The 15,650-nt window shown below is 33.7% G+C and overlaps 1 protein-coding gene across 1 annotated transcript; it reads left to right on the plus strand.

Moving 5' to 3' along the window:
- Nucleotides 1-2,922: 2,922 nt before the first annotated feature.
- LOC132557150 (homeobox protein Nkx-2.1-like) lies at nt 2,923-9,965 on the plus strand. The gene is made up of 2 exons (XM_060221641.1): nt 2,923-3,244; nt 9,166-9,965. The coding sequence occupies exons 1-2, from the start codon at nt 2,923-2,925 to the stop codon at nt 9,963-9,965; spliced, it is 1,122 nt and encodes a 373-aa protein (XP_060077624.1).
- Nucleotides 9,966-15,650: the final 5,685 nt, after the last annotated feature.

Below are 15,650 nucleotides of genomic sequence, written 5' to 3' on the forward strand. Positions count from 1 at the left end.
AAATGAACTATGTCGATATTCATCCAAAATTCCATCACAGTAGAAAAAGATCATACTTGTGGCAAGTTATAAAACTATACATGAAGGTACTTTTCGTCAATCACACATATTTTTCAATATTACATTTAGTTATAAAGCAAACATGATTAAAATTATATTTGGAATAAAAAGTTATTTCAAAGACATGGATTGAAATGAACTACAAATGTAATTTCCCGTGATAAAAAAGACGATTCTTATTACAATAAAAATCAAATAATCCGTGTTGTACTTCATATAAATAAAACGAAAAACAGGTTATATGGCCAGGCTGCACACAAAGCAGTTGAACAGTATCAAAAGACAATAGGCTTTTGCATGGAGAACATGCGGATTACAAGGAAGTGATGTTTGCCGAAGACTATCCAGTTTTGTTCATTGTGGCCTGGGAGAGACAAGTCAGATGGAGTGACGGAGCCCGTGGGATCAATGTTAACACATACAAGTGGGTTGGGAAAAGACTTTATCAGTCTGTCCAGGGGTCTGATATCCGCACAGGGACGTAACAATACGGAGCGAGATTTGTGACATGTCCACCACAGCATTACGTAACAGGGATTGTTCTGACCTGTCAAAAACGAATACGAGTACTGTGAGAATCGCACCTTTTTTATCTATCAAGAAAAGAAAATAAATAAAGATTTAGGATTAAAGAGTTTACTCTCAGTCTTTTGTTTGTGTTTAGAGGGTATTTTATCTATATATACTACCTACATAAATGTATACTCAGTACTTGACAAAAGAACTAAAAGAATGGTGTTCTGTGTCCGGATTATCTCCCGGCTAATTGAATCAGTCAGATTGTTTGAACCCAAACACCTCCGTGCAATAATTCGTATCACAGACTGACCTTCAGGTATTCTTGTAATTAAACCCAATAATTATAGCGGACATAATATCCGGATTTTTCAGTTTTGTGAATATATAACATAGAATTTCATAAATGACGTTTTAAAATTAGGATTTTTTTAATTCCACGATGTTTTGTCAGCCTTCGATAAACATGATTTACAGGCATAATAGCACACTAAATCAAATACTGCAATGTTCATGGCAGGAAAGGAAAGGATACAGATAAAGCTTCCGTGTTTAATTCGTAAGTTAAGAATTACAATACATGAATGAAAGGTCTCCAAACAAACTTTTGATATGAAATTCATTTTGTCAAAATTTGAATGGTATCTCTTTTATCGGGTACGTGGAAGATTAAAACCTGATGACTGTTAACAGCTATATTAGAGAGATATAAAAAAAAGATAGAAAACTTATATTTTTCAACCAAAGTATAGCACTTTTTTAAACGAAAATATAGCATGTACTATCATTATACCAAAAAGTGTTTTCATCTAAAGAAAATTGGTGTCACAGGATTGTTTTTAAAATGACATACACACAATGCTTTCAGTAACTAAAATAAACTATATCTGAAGTATATACATTAAAATATTAGTATTGGTCTTATCATGTTCACACATCCCGAGCTCAGTTACATACAGGAAACAAGATAAACAGATGTCCGTTTCGTTATCAGGGAGTTTCGATACCGTGTGTTTTTACTGTAAATCGTGTTATTTTGTATCATCAGGTGTAAATACTTCGATTGTAGGTAGTAGGTATTTGAGAGAAAATACAAGCGTGATAGGATTTATATATGTATTTTATTAAACGAGGCTTGTCATAGATATTGATATCATTTCAAAGAGAAAATTAGAATATTAAACGATAATAGAACACGGATTACACAGGAATGAATGACAGTAATAAAAGTCAGTTATTGATAAAATTAGCCCTAATTATTCTGAAAGGATCATCGACTAGAACGTCGGAATAATTGTTAGGTTGTTTACATAATTTACATGGGTACATATAAAGTATATAGCAATTATCCAAATGCACAGTAATAAACACGTTTATGATGGAATGGTAGCTGTTTATAAAAGCATGGATATATGAATATAATAATGATTATTTTTTATAAAAAATGTGTTTAGTTTTGTTATCACCCGTAACTTTCAGTCAGATGTATTCTGTTTTTTATTGTGATATTGAAAATCCCTCCCCCTCTCCCCTCCCCCTCCGCTCTTTCTATCCCATTCCCCAGTTATATTGTATTAATATAAACGAATATCATTATCAACAACGAAGAATCTAACTGACCATAACACAATGTATATGAGAACTAAACAATCGGAGAATGTTAAAAAAAACCCCCAATATTAAATATTTTCAGCGACTCTTAACACGGGGATAGTAATGAAGGAAATATCAGTTGTCAGTGCATTAAGTTATCATTAACTTCAACTGTATCGCTTTATCTCTATAAACTCTTGGTCTGCTAATGTGTCTATTGTGTTTTTTAAGCGTGAATGCGCAACTTGGACTAACTCCGCCCATGAACGGGATTTAAAATCAGTAGTAGCGTTTGACACGGGTTATGATAGGCTGTTGGGCCGTAAACTTTAATAATGAATTAAGACAGTACACAGGTAAACAAAGTTGATTAACATGTCATAGAGGTAAATACTACACCGATCAGCATGTGTTCTACCGTGTGAGGCAGTGACGGCTGTCAGGCATCCCCGGGGGTGCGGCAGTTGGGAGGCGATACAGTGACAGTGAGAGATAAACCATCGCATTTATTGACGAAAGACTTGTCTCCTCCCCTTTTAATCGGAAAGGTGGGACTTAACGATTGTGTGTCAATAGTGAACGCCGCCCTGCGCATGCGCAATCCGTCTTTGAATCATAATTTGTTAAGAATGAAAGGTACACAATCGGTATGATGTGTTTGACCGACGAGATTGGTCCTTCACACAATAAAGTAGCTCTGAAGGGCTTGCAAAAACCCAAAGTGGAAGTCAGAATTACGTCCTGACATACGTTATGTCCCTCAGTCCACGGCCGCACACAACACCGTTTTCAGTAACAGACATTCTAAGTCCTATCGAGGAGACTTACAAGAGGACAACTATCGAGGCGAACATCCCTCCGCTTACCCCCTACAGGAACCACACCCAACACCCAACCCATCAGATGGGCAGCATGAGTGCCACCAACCCCTACCACACGGGATATGTGCCTCCCCTGTCCCATCACACACCAAGCTTCCCACCGCAGTACTGCAATGCCCCGGACTTTGGATACGGAGACCCGCGGACGTCTAGTGCTTCATGGTATAGCAATAACAGGGACGCTGGATTTACACGTAAGTACCAGTAATTAAGGGTCATTGTATTTGGTATAGGACATCGGCGAAATATCATCGTCACAGCAATGGTACTTAGGATTGGCTAAGAACGGTCAGCCCCTCTTAAGTGCAACCAAGATGAAACGTTTTAAGAAAGTTGGATAGTTGTTGACAAGCTTTAGCGAGAGATAAAAGTGCTTTGAATAGGGTAATAATAACGGAAAAATATAGAGATTCAATAACCCTAGGAGACTTGCTTGGAACCTAAATTGTCTTGTTTGAAAGTCTGGCATTCTATCGACAAGTGCTTTTTTGAGTATGTTTTTCTCTCCAGGCCTGTCCGAAACCAATATATATTAAACTCGTTCAACAATGTCCGCTTGACAGTTGAGATTCTGAAAACTCCTCGAGTTTTATCAGAGACATATTTTATCAGAGTTGTTCAAACAAAGGCTTGATACGTTATCATTAGATAATGCTGCCATGTGATTTTATATTTATTATGATCTTATTTTAAACGGATATAGGCTTAAGTTGACCACTTAATGTTCGCTCTAGATTATAAACTACGGGCCCTAATCATTACAAGACAGTTGTTAGATATATGATAATGTATTTTTTAGCAGGATTTAACAGTAAATTATTACTGCTTACTTACCCTGAAAAAACTGAGTACGAATTCTGTTACAACGTGTAGTCTCAATAACAGACGAAATGTGAAATATCTTACGTTTATTTTTCTTGTTGGCATTAACACACCTGAAGTAGAACGGGTATACGTTTACAACATTTTACCTGTTGTGGTTTTTACCCGGCTAGACACAGGTGTCCAGTACTCGCTTGACCAAGTAAATCCTAGCCTGGAGTATCGGAAGTGTCCGTAGAAACTTGTTATTACAATATTGACTAGTTTTATAAAAAAAATCTCTCACTTTGGTGTTCATCTAAGCTAATTATACGAATAATTTTAATCACGCAAGCATTTTTAGGATGAGGTTCATTAGGTAGAGCTTAAAACACAAATTTTTGGAATGATAGATGTGACGAATTTAATGTGTATTGTATAAGAATCAGTTAAATAATTCGACGGATAGTTTAGGTTATTCCTAGGATTTCTAATAACAAATTTCCGAGTGTATTATTGTTAAACATACTCCGAATATTATGCAAAATTGTAATCGGCAATGACGGAATTTCTAAGCTTTTCCTCGAAATTGTAAAGACTATTTTTTTCAATGTAATATACATATACCAATATACGTTTTAATCTTCTTGTTTTCTTATGGTAATAAGCTAGAAACAAGAAACATTGGTAAGATTTTCTACTTCTAAAAATCAAAGTGACATATTATAAGGTCAGGTTTCACCACTTTTACCTTATAACGCGTTTACCTCCCTAATCCTATTTTGAAGTTTAGAATTAAATCATGAACTAATAAAAAACAACTGTATCCTACATCCTTACTCACATACTTACCCAAAACATTTAAACAATTTCTTTATAGACGAAACATCACTGATCGTTCATAGAAATGATAACATTGTACCCGGAAAGGGAAGGAATCTAGCGCTATTTATTTGCTGTGATGTTTATTAACATATGTCGCTAGTCAACATCAATAATAGATCTATAGAGAGATTTCCAGCATAAATCATATTATAATATTTTCACAGTAGTTACAAAAACATGAAACATCAATGGCATTTATTTATGTAATTACTATTTAAACATATTTTATTATCAGAAACAAATAATTGGATCACAGACAAGTTCTAGCAACTTATGAACTCTTCTCCATCAATAAATTACAAATAATAAATATACTGCACGTGACACATATTTATACTATAAGCATGAAAAGATGTAATTCGTAGGCGTAAAATTGCAATTTTAAATATTTTTGTCAAAGGAGTAGAAGATAAGAAGACAGAAAGAACAGAAGGGGAAAAAAAGTATATACCTTCTATCAATTCAGTGCCGACTACAAACAGAATTGCCTTGTACATGCAAATTAGTATATATTATATTAAGTTACTAACAAATAATCTCATTTCTGGACACGTATTATTTTTTGAATATCAGTATAAGTATTCACACAGTCTGGAGATAATTATATTCAAATCTACTAGTTTTGCAGAATTTTGAAAATTTGCGAATGTAACAAAAATTATTTACAAAATTTTGTTTTCAGAAATATATGTCATCTTTTGATTCTAAATAAATAATAAACGGAGATTTTATTTTTGAAACAATGTTGAAATATAATAGAGAAAATGATTGAAAATCCCTTTGAATTATATTAATTCAGAAAATATAATATCTGTAATATTGAGAATAAAACACGAATCGACAAGCTATTATAATCAACCGTTTGATTATATCTAGGGTCATGGAAGAACTTTATTTTCTTTAATTCTTTTTCATAAAGTATCGATTTTTTTCTGTGGTATTGAGGTAATGTTGACTTTAGTGACTCTTATTGATGAGCTCCGTTGCGCAATTGATTTCACTATCATGGACTTGTTTAGGTTTAAAATCGTTTACAAGTGGAACCCAACAAAAAATCTTTACATCTGATATTGACGAACGTCTGGGTTGTACCCGACATAAGAGTGCACCGTCCCGATGTTTAAATTGTAATGGTAGATGTTGGATTAATGTGATCAGTAGACGGGTATGGTTACAAGTATTTGCAGTTTTGTGTCAATACTGACGGTTTTTACACTCAAAGCTGTTTCAGACAAGTGTACGTTCTGGGTGTAGCGTCACTCTCTCGATACTGGAACTGGGTAAAAAAAAAAAAAAATACAACACTTTAAATGCTCACAATCTTCTGATATCTCTAAATAAATATACCAATAACTTGGTCGTATCATAAAATACAGATGATCTGGGGTTGATATATAAGTTTATAACCCATAAACTTCAATATGACCGAATGTGTTGCTGGTAGTAAGACAAGCGGGAATTATTAGTGTGTTTGGCAGAAATAAAACCAAAAATTCTAAACCATTTACCATCACTGTGAGGAAAGTATACTGGTTCTATTTTGGCAAGTTAAAAAATACCTTCATGGAAACATCCCTATTAATATCATACTAAAGATAGAATAATACACGTGTCTCCAAATTAAACTAACGATAATGATGACAATTTTTGTAATAAAATTGAAAAATTCACCTATATCATACAATGATAAAATGATACATGCAATAATATTGAAAATTTGTATGCACATCACAGATGTTTTACCGGTGATATTAAGGACCTCATTTGATGTATAAGATACATTTTACCTGTAATATTGAGGACCTCATTTGATGTATAAGATACATTTTACCTGTAATATTAAGGATCTCATTTGATGTATAAAATACATTTTACCTGTAATATTAAGGACCTCATTTGATGTATAAACGTATTTTACAAGTAATATTAAGGACCTCATTTGATATATAAAGATATTTTACCTGTAATATTAAGGACCTCATTTGATGTATAAAATACATTTTACCTGTAATATTGAGGACCTCATTTGATGTATAAAATACATTTTATCTGTTATATTAAGGACCTCATTTGATATATAAAGATATTTTATCTGTAATATTAAGGACCTCATTTGATGTCTAAACCATATTTTACCGGTAATATTAAGGACCTCATTTGATGTATAAAGATATATTATCTGTAATATTAAGGACCTCATTTGATGCATAAAATACATTTTATCTGTAATATTAAGGACCTCATTTGATTTATAAACCATATTTTACCTGTAATATTAAGGATCTCATTTGATGTATAAAGATATTTTATCTATAATATTAAGGATCTCATTTGATGTATAAAATACATTTTACCTGTAATATTAAGGACCTCATTTGATATATAAAGATATTTTATCTGTAATATTAAGGACCTCATTTGATGTATAAAATACATTTTACCTGTAATATTAAGGACCTCATTTGATATATAAAGATATATTATCTGTAATATTAAGGACCTCATTTGATGTATAAACCATATTTTACCTGTAATATTAAGGACCTCATTTGATGTATAAAATACATTTTGTCTGTAATATTAAGGACCTCATTTGATATATAAAATACATTTTATCTGTAATATTAAGGACCTCATTTGATATATAAAGATATTTTATCTGTAATATTAAGGACCTCATTTGATGTATAAAATACATTTTATCTGTAATATTAAGGACCTCATTTGATATATAAAGATATTTTATCTGTAATATTAAGGATCTCATTTAATATATAAAGATATTTTATCTGTAATATTAAGGACCTAATTTGATGTATAAAATACATTTTAACTGTTATATTAAGGACCTCATTTGATATATTAAGATATTTTACCTGTAATATTAAGGACCTCATTTGATGTATAAGATACATTTTACCTGTAATATTGAGGACCTAATTTGATGTATAAAATACATTTTAACTGTTATATTAAGGACCTCATTTGATATATTAAGATATTTTACCTGTAATATTAAGGACCTCATTTGATGTATAAGATACATTTTACCTGTAATATTGAGGACCTCATTTGATGTATAAAATACATTTTATCTGTAATATTAAGGACCTCATTTGATGTATAAAATACATTTTATCTGTAATATTAAGGACCTCATTTGATATATAAAGATATTTTACCTGTAATATTAAGGACCTCATTTGATGTATAAACCATATATAATCTGTAATATTAAGGACCTCATTTGATATATAAAAATATTTTACCTGTAATATTAAGGACCTCATTTGATGTATAAACCATATTTTACCTGTAATATTAAGGATCTCGTTTGATGTATCAAGATATTTTACCTGTAATATTAAGGATCTCGTTTGATATATCAAGATATTTTACCTGTAATATTAAGGACCTAATTTGATGTATAAAATACATTTTACCTGTAATATTAAGGACCTCATTTGATATATCAAGATATTTGATATGTAATATTAAGGACCTGATTTGATGTATAAAATACATTTTACCTGTAATATTAAGGACCTCATTTGATGTATAAACTATATTTTACCTGTAATAATAAGGACCTCATTTGATTTATAAACTATATTTTTCCTGTAATATTAAGGATCTCGTTTGATTTATAAACTATATTTTACAGTTAAAATTAGGGACCTCTTTTGATGTATATATTTTACACGCCATTTTGACGTAATAATGTATCTACCCGTAACATAAAGGACCTGAATTTGATGCACAAACAGTAACAGCAGCGTTGTTGCAATGTTGCTAGTTATATGAGAATATTAACAAGTGATATATATTGTCCTAATTTTCATTTCATTTATGTAATATGTAAATCAAATCCAATTTTTTAAAATCGGCACATACATTTCCTTCATTTTCATCGATTTTTAAATCATAAAAAATGAAACATTAATAGAACAATTGCTGTACAAGATATATATAAAGTGTACACGGAAATTACCATAGAAGTACTGTAAAACTGTTTGTGACATGAAAGTTGTAGTGTAGTTGTTTTTTTTTTTAGGATTTTTACTGTTTGAAATAATCGGATTTATAGATCATTTGATACGACTTCATCAAAGGCTGTAATAACGGTACGATATAAAACTATGGAAACGACAATGGGTAGAACACTACTGGGAATATTGGTGTGTGTTTAAATTCCTCTCTCTCTCTCTCTGTCTCTCTCTCTCTGTCTCTCCCTCTCTCTGTCTCTCTCTCTCTTTCTCTCTCATAAATGGAAAAGGAAATAGCGTTTAAATCAATTAGATATTTTTATTTAAAAAAGGAACAAGTATAAAAAAAGAAAAGAAAATAAACCCCAAATACGTTTATGTCATGTTATTGCGTGAGTGAAATCTAATCTAGGTCATTATAAATACATTATTGTATTTTCCAGTGTCCAGACTCATCAACGGCCCAAGCTCATGTGCTATGTCCCCAATGCCGTCTGGAATGAACATGAACCATGTCAATATGTCAGCCCTCAGTGGGTTCGAGCACAGTAAGCCCCAAGGAATCCAGTTCCCCATCACTCAGCGGCGAAAGAGACGCGTGCTTTTCTCACAAGCCCAGGTCTACGAGCTAGAGAGGAGATTTAAACAGCAAAAGTATCTGTCGGCCCCTGAACGTGAACATCTGGCCAGTATGATAAATCTGACTCCAACACAAGTGAAAATTTGGTTCCAGAATCACCGTTACAAGTGCAAACGTCAAATCAAAGACAAAGACAAGCACGACCCCCAGTCTCCCGCCAGCTCCCCCTCTGCGTCATCGCAACAGTCCTCACCCGGACAACAGACTCAGAACTCTCACCCCACCCAGTCCTCACCTAGGCGGGTGGCAGTGCCTGTCTTAATCAAAGACGGCAAGTCGTGTTCCACTTCCGGTGACACGCAAACTTCAACGCACGTTCAGCAGTCGTCACAGCAAAATTCCATGGCAACTTCGCGCGTCAGTGCTTCATCTCAGGTAACAACTTCCGGTGGACATCATTCAACGTCACATCATAGCTCCAGCACTAAATCTCTGCAGAACTCTCATTCCCTAAACACACCACCTTTATCGGCTCACTGTGGCCCGAACTCACACCCAACTCTCAATGGAGGTATTCATCAAAACCTGCATTATCAGCCTTCAGGTATGACTGGAAGTAGTTTGGGCTCATCTCCGTACATTCTAAATGGTAGAACATGGTGACGGAACAATTCGTAATATTTTGGAATGAATTCTTCGTTTCTGATTTAAGAAACTTGACAACAAATAATTACATACTATTTGTGCTATTTCATGGGTTGTCACTGAATTCTCATGGGCTTTTGTAATTTTCATGGTATCACTGGATTCTTCAAAAGTAAAAAAAAACTTCATTTGTGAGATATTCGAATGGTGTACACATGGCAGCTGACAGCGAACAGGAGCTCGTAAACCAGTGTTGTAAACGTGTAAATCCATCGGACCTAGCACAGTCCCTCTAAATAAATTTGCTTTTAGCTAATAAATTCCTGTCAATCTCAATAAACATTTATGGGTGTTATAAATATGTATGGATGTTTGTTAACCAGTGTATAAAACACAGCTCATTCTCAGGTCTATCTACTACTTCCCGTGTATATTGACGGAGAGTACACTGGGAATGGCCCAGTCTCGTCTACTAGATAAATGACAAACTAGAATCGGAATTTTAACGATGGGACTCAACTACGAACAAATATGAATATGTTTACAAATCGACATATTTCCGTTTAAACTGAGAATCGAACACATATATTACAGTTATGTGACACTGGTAGGCCCCCATCCGTACTGGTTCATCTCGAGCCCGTCCATTATTTATCACGTCACCCTGATGTTTGACTGTGACATGATTCAGCAAGGTTGATGAAATGACGTTTAAATCCTCAATACAGCGTATTTTGTAATGATCTTAACTTATAAAAGAAAACGCATTTTCTATTGATGTCTGAATGCATATTGAGCGTCATATTCTATGTATTAATTAAATATTGTAGTTAAACTTAACAAGTCTGTTTGTTATTCATTATCAAATCCATGATTAGCACACAGGATAGATCTACAACCTCTGCACATTTAAGAAAGTAACAGCATATCACTGCTTGCTTAAGGAAAGAAACAGTATATCACTGCCTAAGGAAAGTTACAGTATATCACTGCATGCTTAAGGAAAGTTACAGTATATCACTGCATGCTTAAAGAAAGTAACAGTATATCACTGCATGCTTAAGGAAAGTTACAGTATATCACTGCATGCTTATGGAAAGTTACAGTATATCACTGCATGCTTAAGGAAAGTTACAGTATATCACTGCATGCTTAAGGAAAGTAACAGTATATCACTGCATGCTTAAGGAAAGTAACAGTATATCACTGCATGCTTAAGGAAAGTAACAGTATATCACTGCATGCTTAAGGAAATTAACGAAAATCCTGTTGTTTGGTTTACACAGAGACTTTTTGTGTTACTTTATCTTTGTTTGTCGTATGAGCTGCTGAGTGAATTGAATATAGAATTTCAGATACATTTCTTACAATAATGATAATAAGAAAACCCTTAATATTAAACATCATCCTTCCTTTAGCAGAATGACTGTAGTTTATAACAAAAGATATATTACATAACACCGATACCAAAATCACAATAACGTCACGTAACTATCCACACAGAAAACTACTATAAACATACCGTTTTTACAATGAAATAATTCAATCCTCTATAAAACAAGCATTTTCATTGGTATTTTTATTTTGTTTTCTTCCAAATATGATAAAATTGCCCTCATTTTGTAATATCTCGTTTAATTGGCCAATGCATTGTTTTACGAAATCGCCAAAGAAAAGAGTCCTTTATAAATGCCAAAAATGCTATATTTTTTTAAATAGTAAGAATTATCTTTAAATTATTTTTTAATGTTTTTCTACCCAGAACAAAATAAATAATAATAATAATAAAAAAAAAAAAAAAAAAAAAACAACTGAGTATACACTTGTCATAAATATTTACTTTCTGTGTCATGGCTCAATTACATACACTGATTGAATATCTCAAATTAAACTGGATAGACTGTGTTTTCTGATTAATTCTGACTGGCGTTAGCTCGATTGAGCGCTGTTAAGGTTATTCTATTTGGGTGTCCTGTTTTCTGCTCTTTTTGAAGATGGAATGATTGGTGGGAATATGAAAAAAATGAAAGTGAAATAATTAGAAAGCAATTGATTGTATTATGCTATCCATGTAAAGCATCTTTTTTGTTTCAAGCTTTTAGTAAAACTACCAAAGTTTGTGCCATGGAAATGCCTACCTTCAGATGACTTGACAATGTAAAGCATTGAACTCTTTATCTAATCAGGATTTGTGTTTAATAATTGTGAGCATTGATATTAGTGCGTTTTTCGTAACTATAGTGACAGCGACCTTGTCACACTCTTACTATTGGTCTATAAATTACAGCAAACACACCAGGTTAAACGCTATTTTAATTGAAAATATAATTAAAGTATTGAACTGAATCTAATCCCCAATATCAACTACTCGGGGGATGATGTGAAAATCATCAAATCATGAAACACATTTACATTATGTGTAAGGTGCCGTACGTTTTACAGCATTTACAACATTTTATACATACAAATGTATATGATTTAACCATAATTTACCTCCTGTTTTATTTTTCAAAGGTAATGTTGCTGTGAGACATTTGTAATATGTAAACACAAGTTCTAATTCATTCGAGGTATAACTCACCATTTGATTTGCCCGTGAAAATAATTTGCGACATTAAAATCACGACATACCTTCGCAAATTGCAAACCTGAGCAAGGTTTTTTTCCCTAAATAAATACACAGAAACAGGACATAAATTACTGAATCAATGAGATGGGACCATTTCCCTCCATATATCCCAGTCGTTGTAAGCTTGTCCGTCAGCAGTTGATTGTCACTGAAATTGTCACATTGGGTCAACCTGTTGAACATCGAATCATATGTGGCATGTCAACAACATAGATGGAGGAAACAAAACATTTTACTATTTACAAGGAAAAATTACAATACGGAAAATGAAATCGTGTTGTTAAGCTGTTCTTGTTGATTGTAACCTAAGATTTATGTAAGTGACTGAAGGAGAACCTTTCAGGTCCTTGGTTGAACTTCTTCAGAAAATTTCTGATAAGTTGGACAATTTATTACTTGCTATTTAAAGACATTTTGATATATACATAACGTAATTGAGGACATAGCAAAAACGTTGTTACCAGCTCTGACGTTCTCTTCGACCGTTATAGCCTGGTATGAAAAATACTCAGTAAGCCCAGTGAACAGTTAGTTAACACTGGTATGTTAGTAGTATTGTCGTAGTGTTTACTAGTGTTTTTCGTCCAGTAGAAATCAGAGCTGTATACGTGAGTGACCGGAATTGTTTCCTTTTTTCAAACCTTGCTCTCTCAACACTATGATGAAGACGTTTTCTACTTTGACGGTATATTGTATAGAAAGTTTTCATAGAAGATACTTCTGCCTCTTTTACGAGTGGATGCTCAAAATTAAGCAAATCTCATCATATATGTACACTTCATACGATTTCCTTTCTGGAAAACATTTACACAGTATCACAGTTATGCTGAAACTTTGATAGTACTACTGACGATAGAAAGACACTTGGGTCGGTGTTGATAAAGCAGCTACCAGCGATAAAATGTTGTCATTATATTCTTGCTCAGCTTAGGAGTTCATTACTTACATTACTTACTTGGATTGACCAAGGTTTACACGACAGGTGACGTCGATGAAACAGAAGATGCTCACTCTACAGGCACACCTGGTCTTATTGCCCAAGAGTCTCTGTATACATCTTTCTTTGTTCATATTTTGCCTATAGTTTCATTGAATTTGAGATTGGATTATTATTATGTTGGTATGTTCTTGTTTTTTAGGACATACAATCGATATTAAAGAACACTAAAAGGTAAGAAATAAGTGTTTTTAGTAATTTGTATGTAAAACAGCTTCCTCAAGTCAATAATATCAAAGGAAGGCTATATCATAAGGGCGCACTGTTTTTATTTATTTTAAAGTTCACCTTATCTAAGCTATCTTTAACTAATAATAAACCAAATACAGAAATGGCAGGAGGTGGGTAGGGATGTATTTACCCGGACAGATAAAACAATAGTATTCACACGGAGCGGATTTAGACGGGATACGACTTTGGCCGAACGGAATGGAGGGCAAAGTTTATCTTAGCAGACGGTAGAGCGTGTACGAGCGGGAAAGTCTGATGATCCCGCCAGCCAACTATTATGGCAGAAGTCAGTACACGGGGGGATCAGTGGGCAGAATACCTAATCCCTACTGTCACTGTAATCGTTTTATTTGCACCCAAAATGTCTCTCAGTTTTATCCGCGCATATGAAATTTCATAGACTGTCAACGGTATAATTCCATTACCATAATCTTAAATAAACTTATTTATACAACAACGATATCCAGCGGTACTCGAGGTAGATTCGTGTAAATCTCCAAAAGCCTGCGGACGATAAGTAATAGCTCCACCAATAACGGTCGCGTGTTGCCTTGTCCGCCATGCTGCCTGAAGACTGTTACCTAGAGTGGATGAAGTCGTGATTACGACTTGTTTACAATAATAATGTAAGATCGCTGTTTGTTGTGTCCGGTTGTCTGTGAGTCGAGAGGTAGGGTGGGGGACTGTGATATAACTATACACCATGAGTCTCCCAAATTGCATGTACACACCAAGTACACCATTCTCAGGAAATGTATCGCCTTAAAGTTTTTAATGTTGTAGAGATATTACCCATTCTTACCATATCCACTTCAATAGGGAACCCTTTCAGACCATTCCCGATTATGTCTGTTTCAAATTTTCCACACGATTCAAACATCACGGAATCACGTTCGTATCCACAGCAACTGTTCCTCATGTTTTCAGTTCACAAATTTAGTATTTCATTTTCAATTTTATGCCTAGATATATTGAAGCACCAATTCAAAGTTTTTAATTGCTGCCTTAAAGACATGCGGGTCATTTCATTCTTCGTTAGGTCTTTAAGAACATAAGTACATGGCATAAGGCTGTCTCCTTATACGTGAAGTAGATCATTGAAACGTTCCAAAAAGTCGATTCCAACACAAATACAGTTCTTGAAAAAGATGTTTGTATTTAGTTTCGGTACTTTATGGTATGTGACAATCCATAATATCATCTTTTTACATCATATCTTTGTATTCTTGTGTAGCTGATGCAGTAATATGGTGAAGAATAATACGAGATTTGAATGTTTCAAATCATCATTGAATTACAGTCCGACATATCACAGGATTATCAAATTTGTTAAGTGAAAAATAAAATTTCTTGACATTTTAATCTTTATTTTATTTCTTTCACATTAGTGTTTCTCACAGGCTTTCTTTGGGCAGACGAAAACTCTTTTATCTGGTGTGCGTGTAGCCCGCCCTCTATCCTGGGTATACCAAGATGTATTTCTGCCTTGCTTTAATTAACACGGTACGTATAATACACTCTTAAAGTGGTTTGAAATAAATCGACATAGGAAAAAAAAACTCTGCTCGATAATGATGAAGTATTTCCCTACAGTGAAACACCTGTGCTTCAATGAGCTCTTTGTAACTATCCCCATTTATTTACCGATTAAATACTTTCTTTTTCATCAGTAGGAAGACATCTAATGTTTCCATTTACGGCGATTGTGTCGAGGCGTACAATGCGTATGTGGACCCCTTGCCTGTGTTTTGTACCCTCCTACTCAGTTAGCACGCCCCTCTTTATACACTCACTACAACTAACATGTATAATACAACACTCGCACAAATACGATATTATTATCCAA

Source organism: Ylistrum balloti, unplaced genomic scaffold (genome assembly GCF_031769215.1).
Source record: "Ylistrum balloti isolate Yb309-2 unplaced genomic scaffold, AGI_CSIRO_Ybal_v1 Utg370632, whole genome shotgun sequence".
Classification (NCBI taxonomy): Eukaryota; Metazoa; Mollusca; class Bivalvia; order Pectinida; family Pectinidae; genus Ylistrum; species Ylistrum balloti.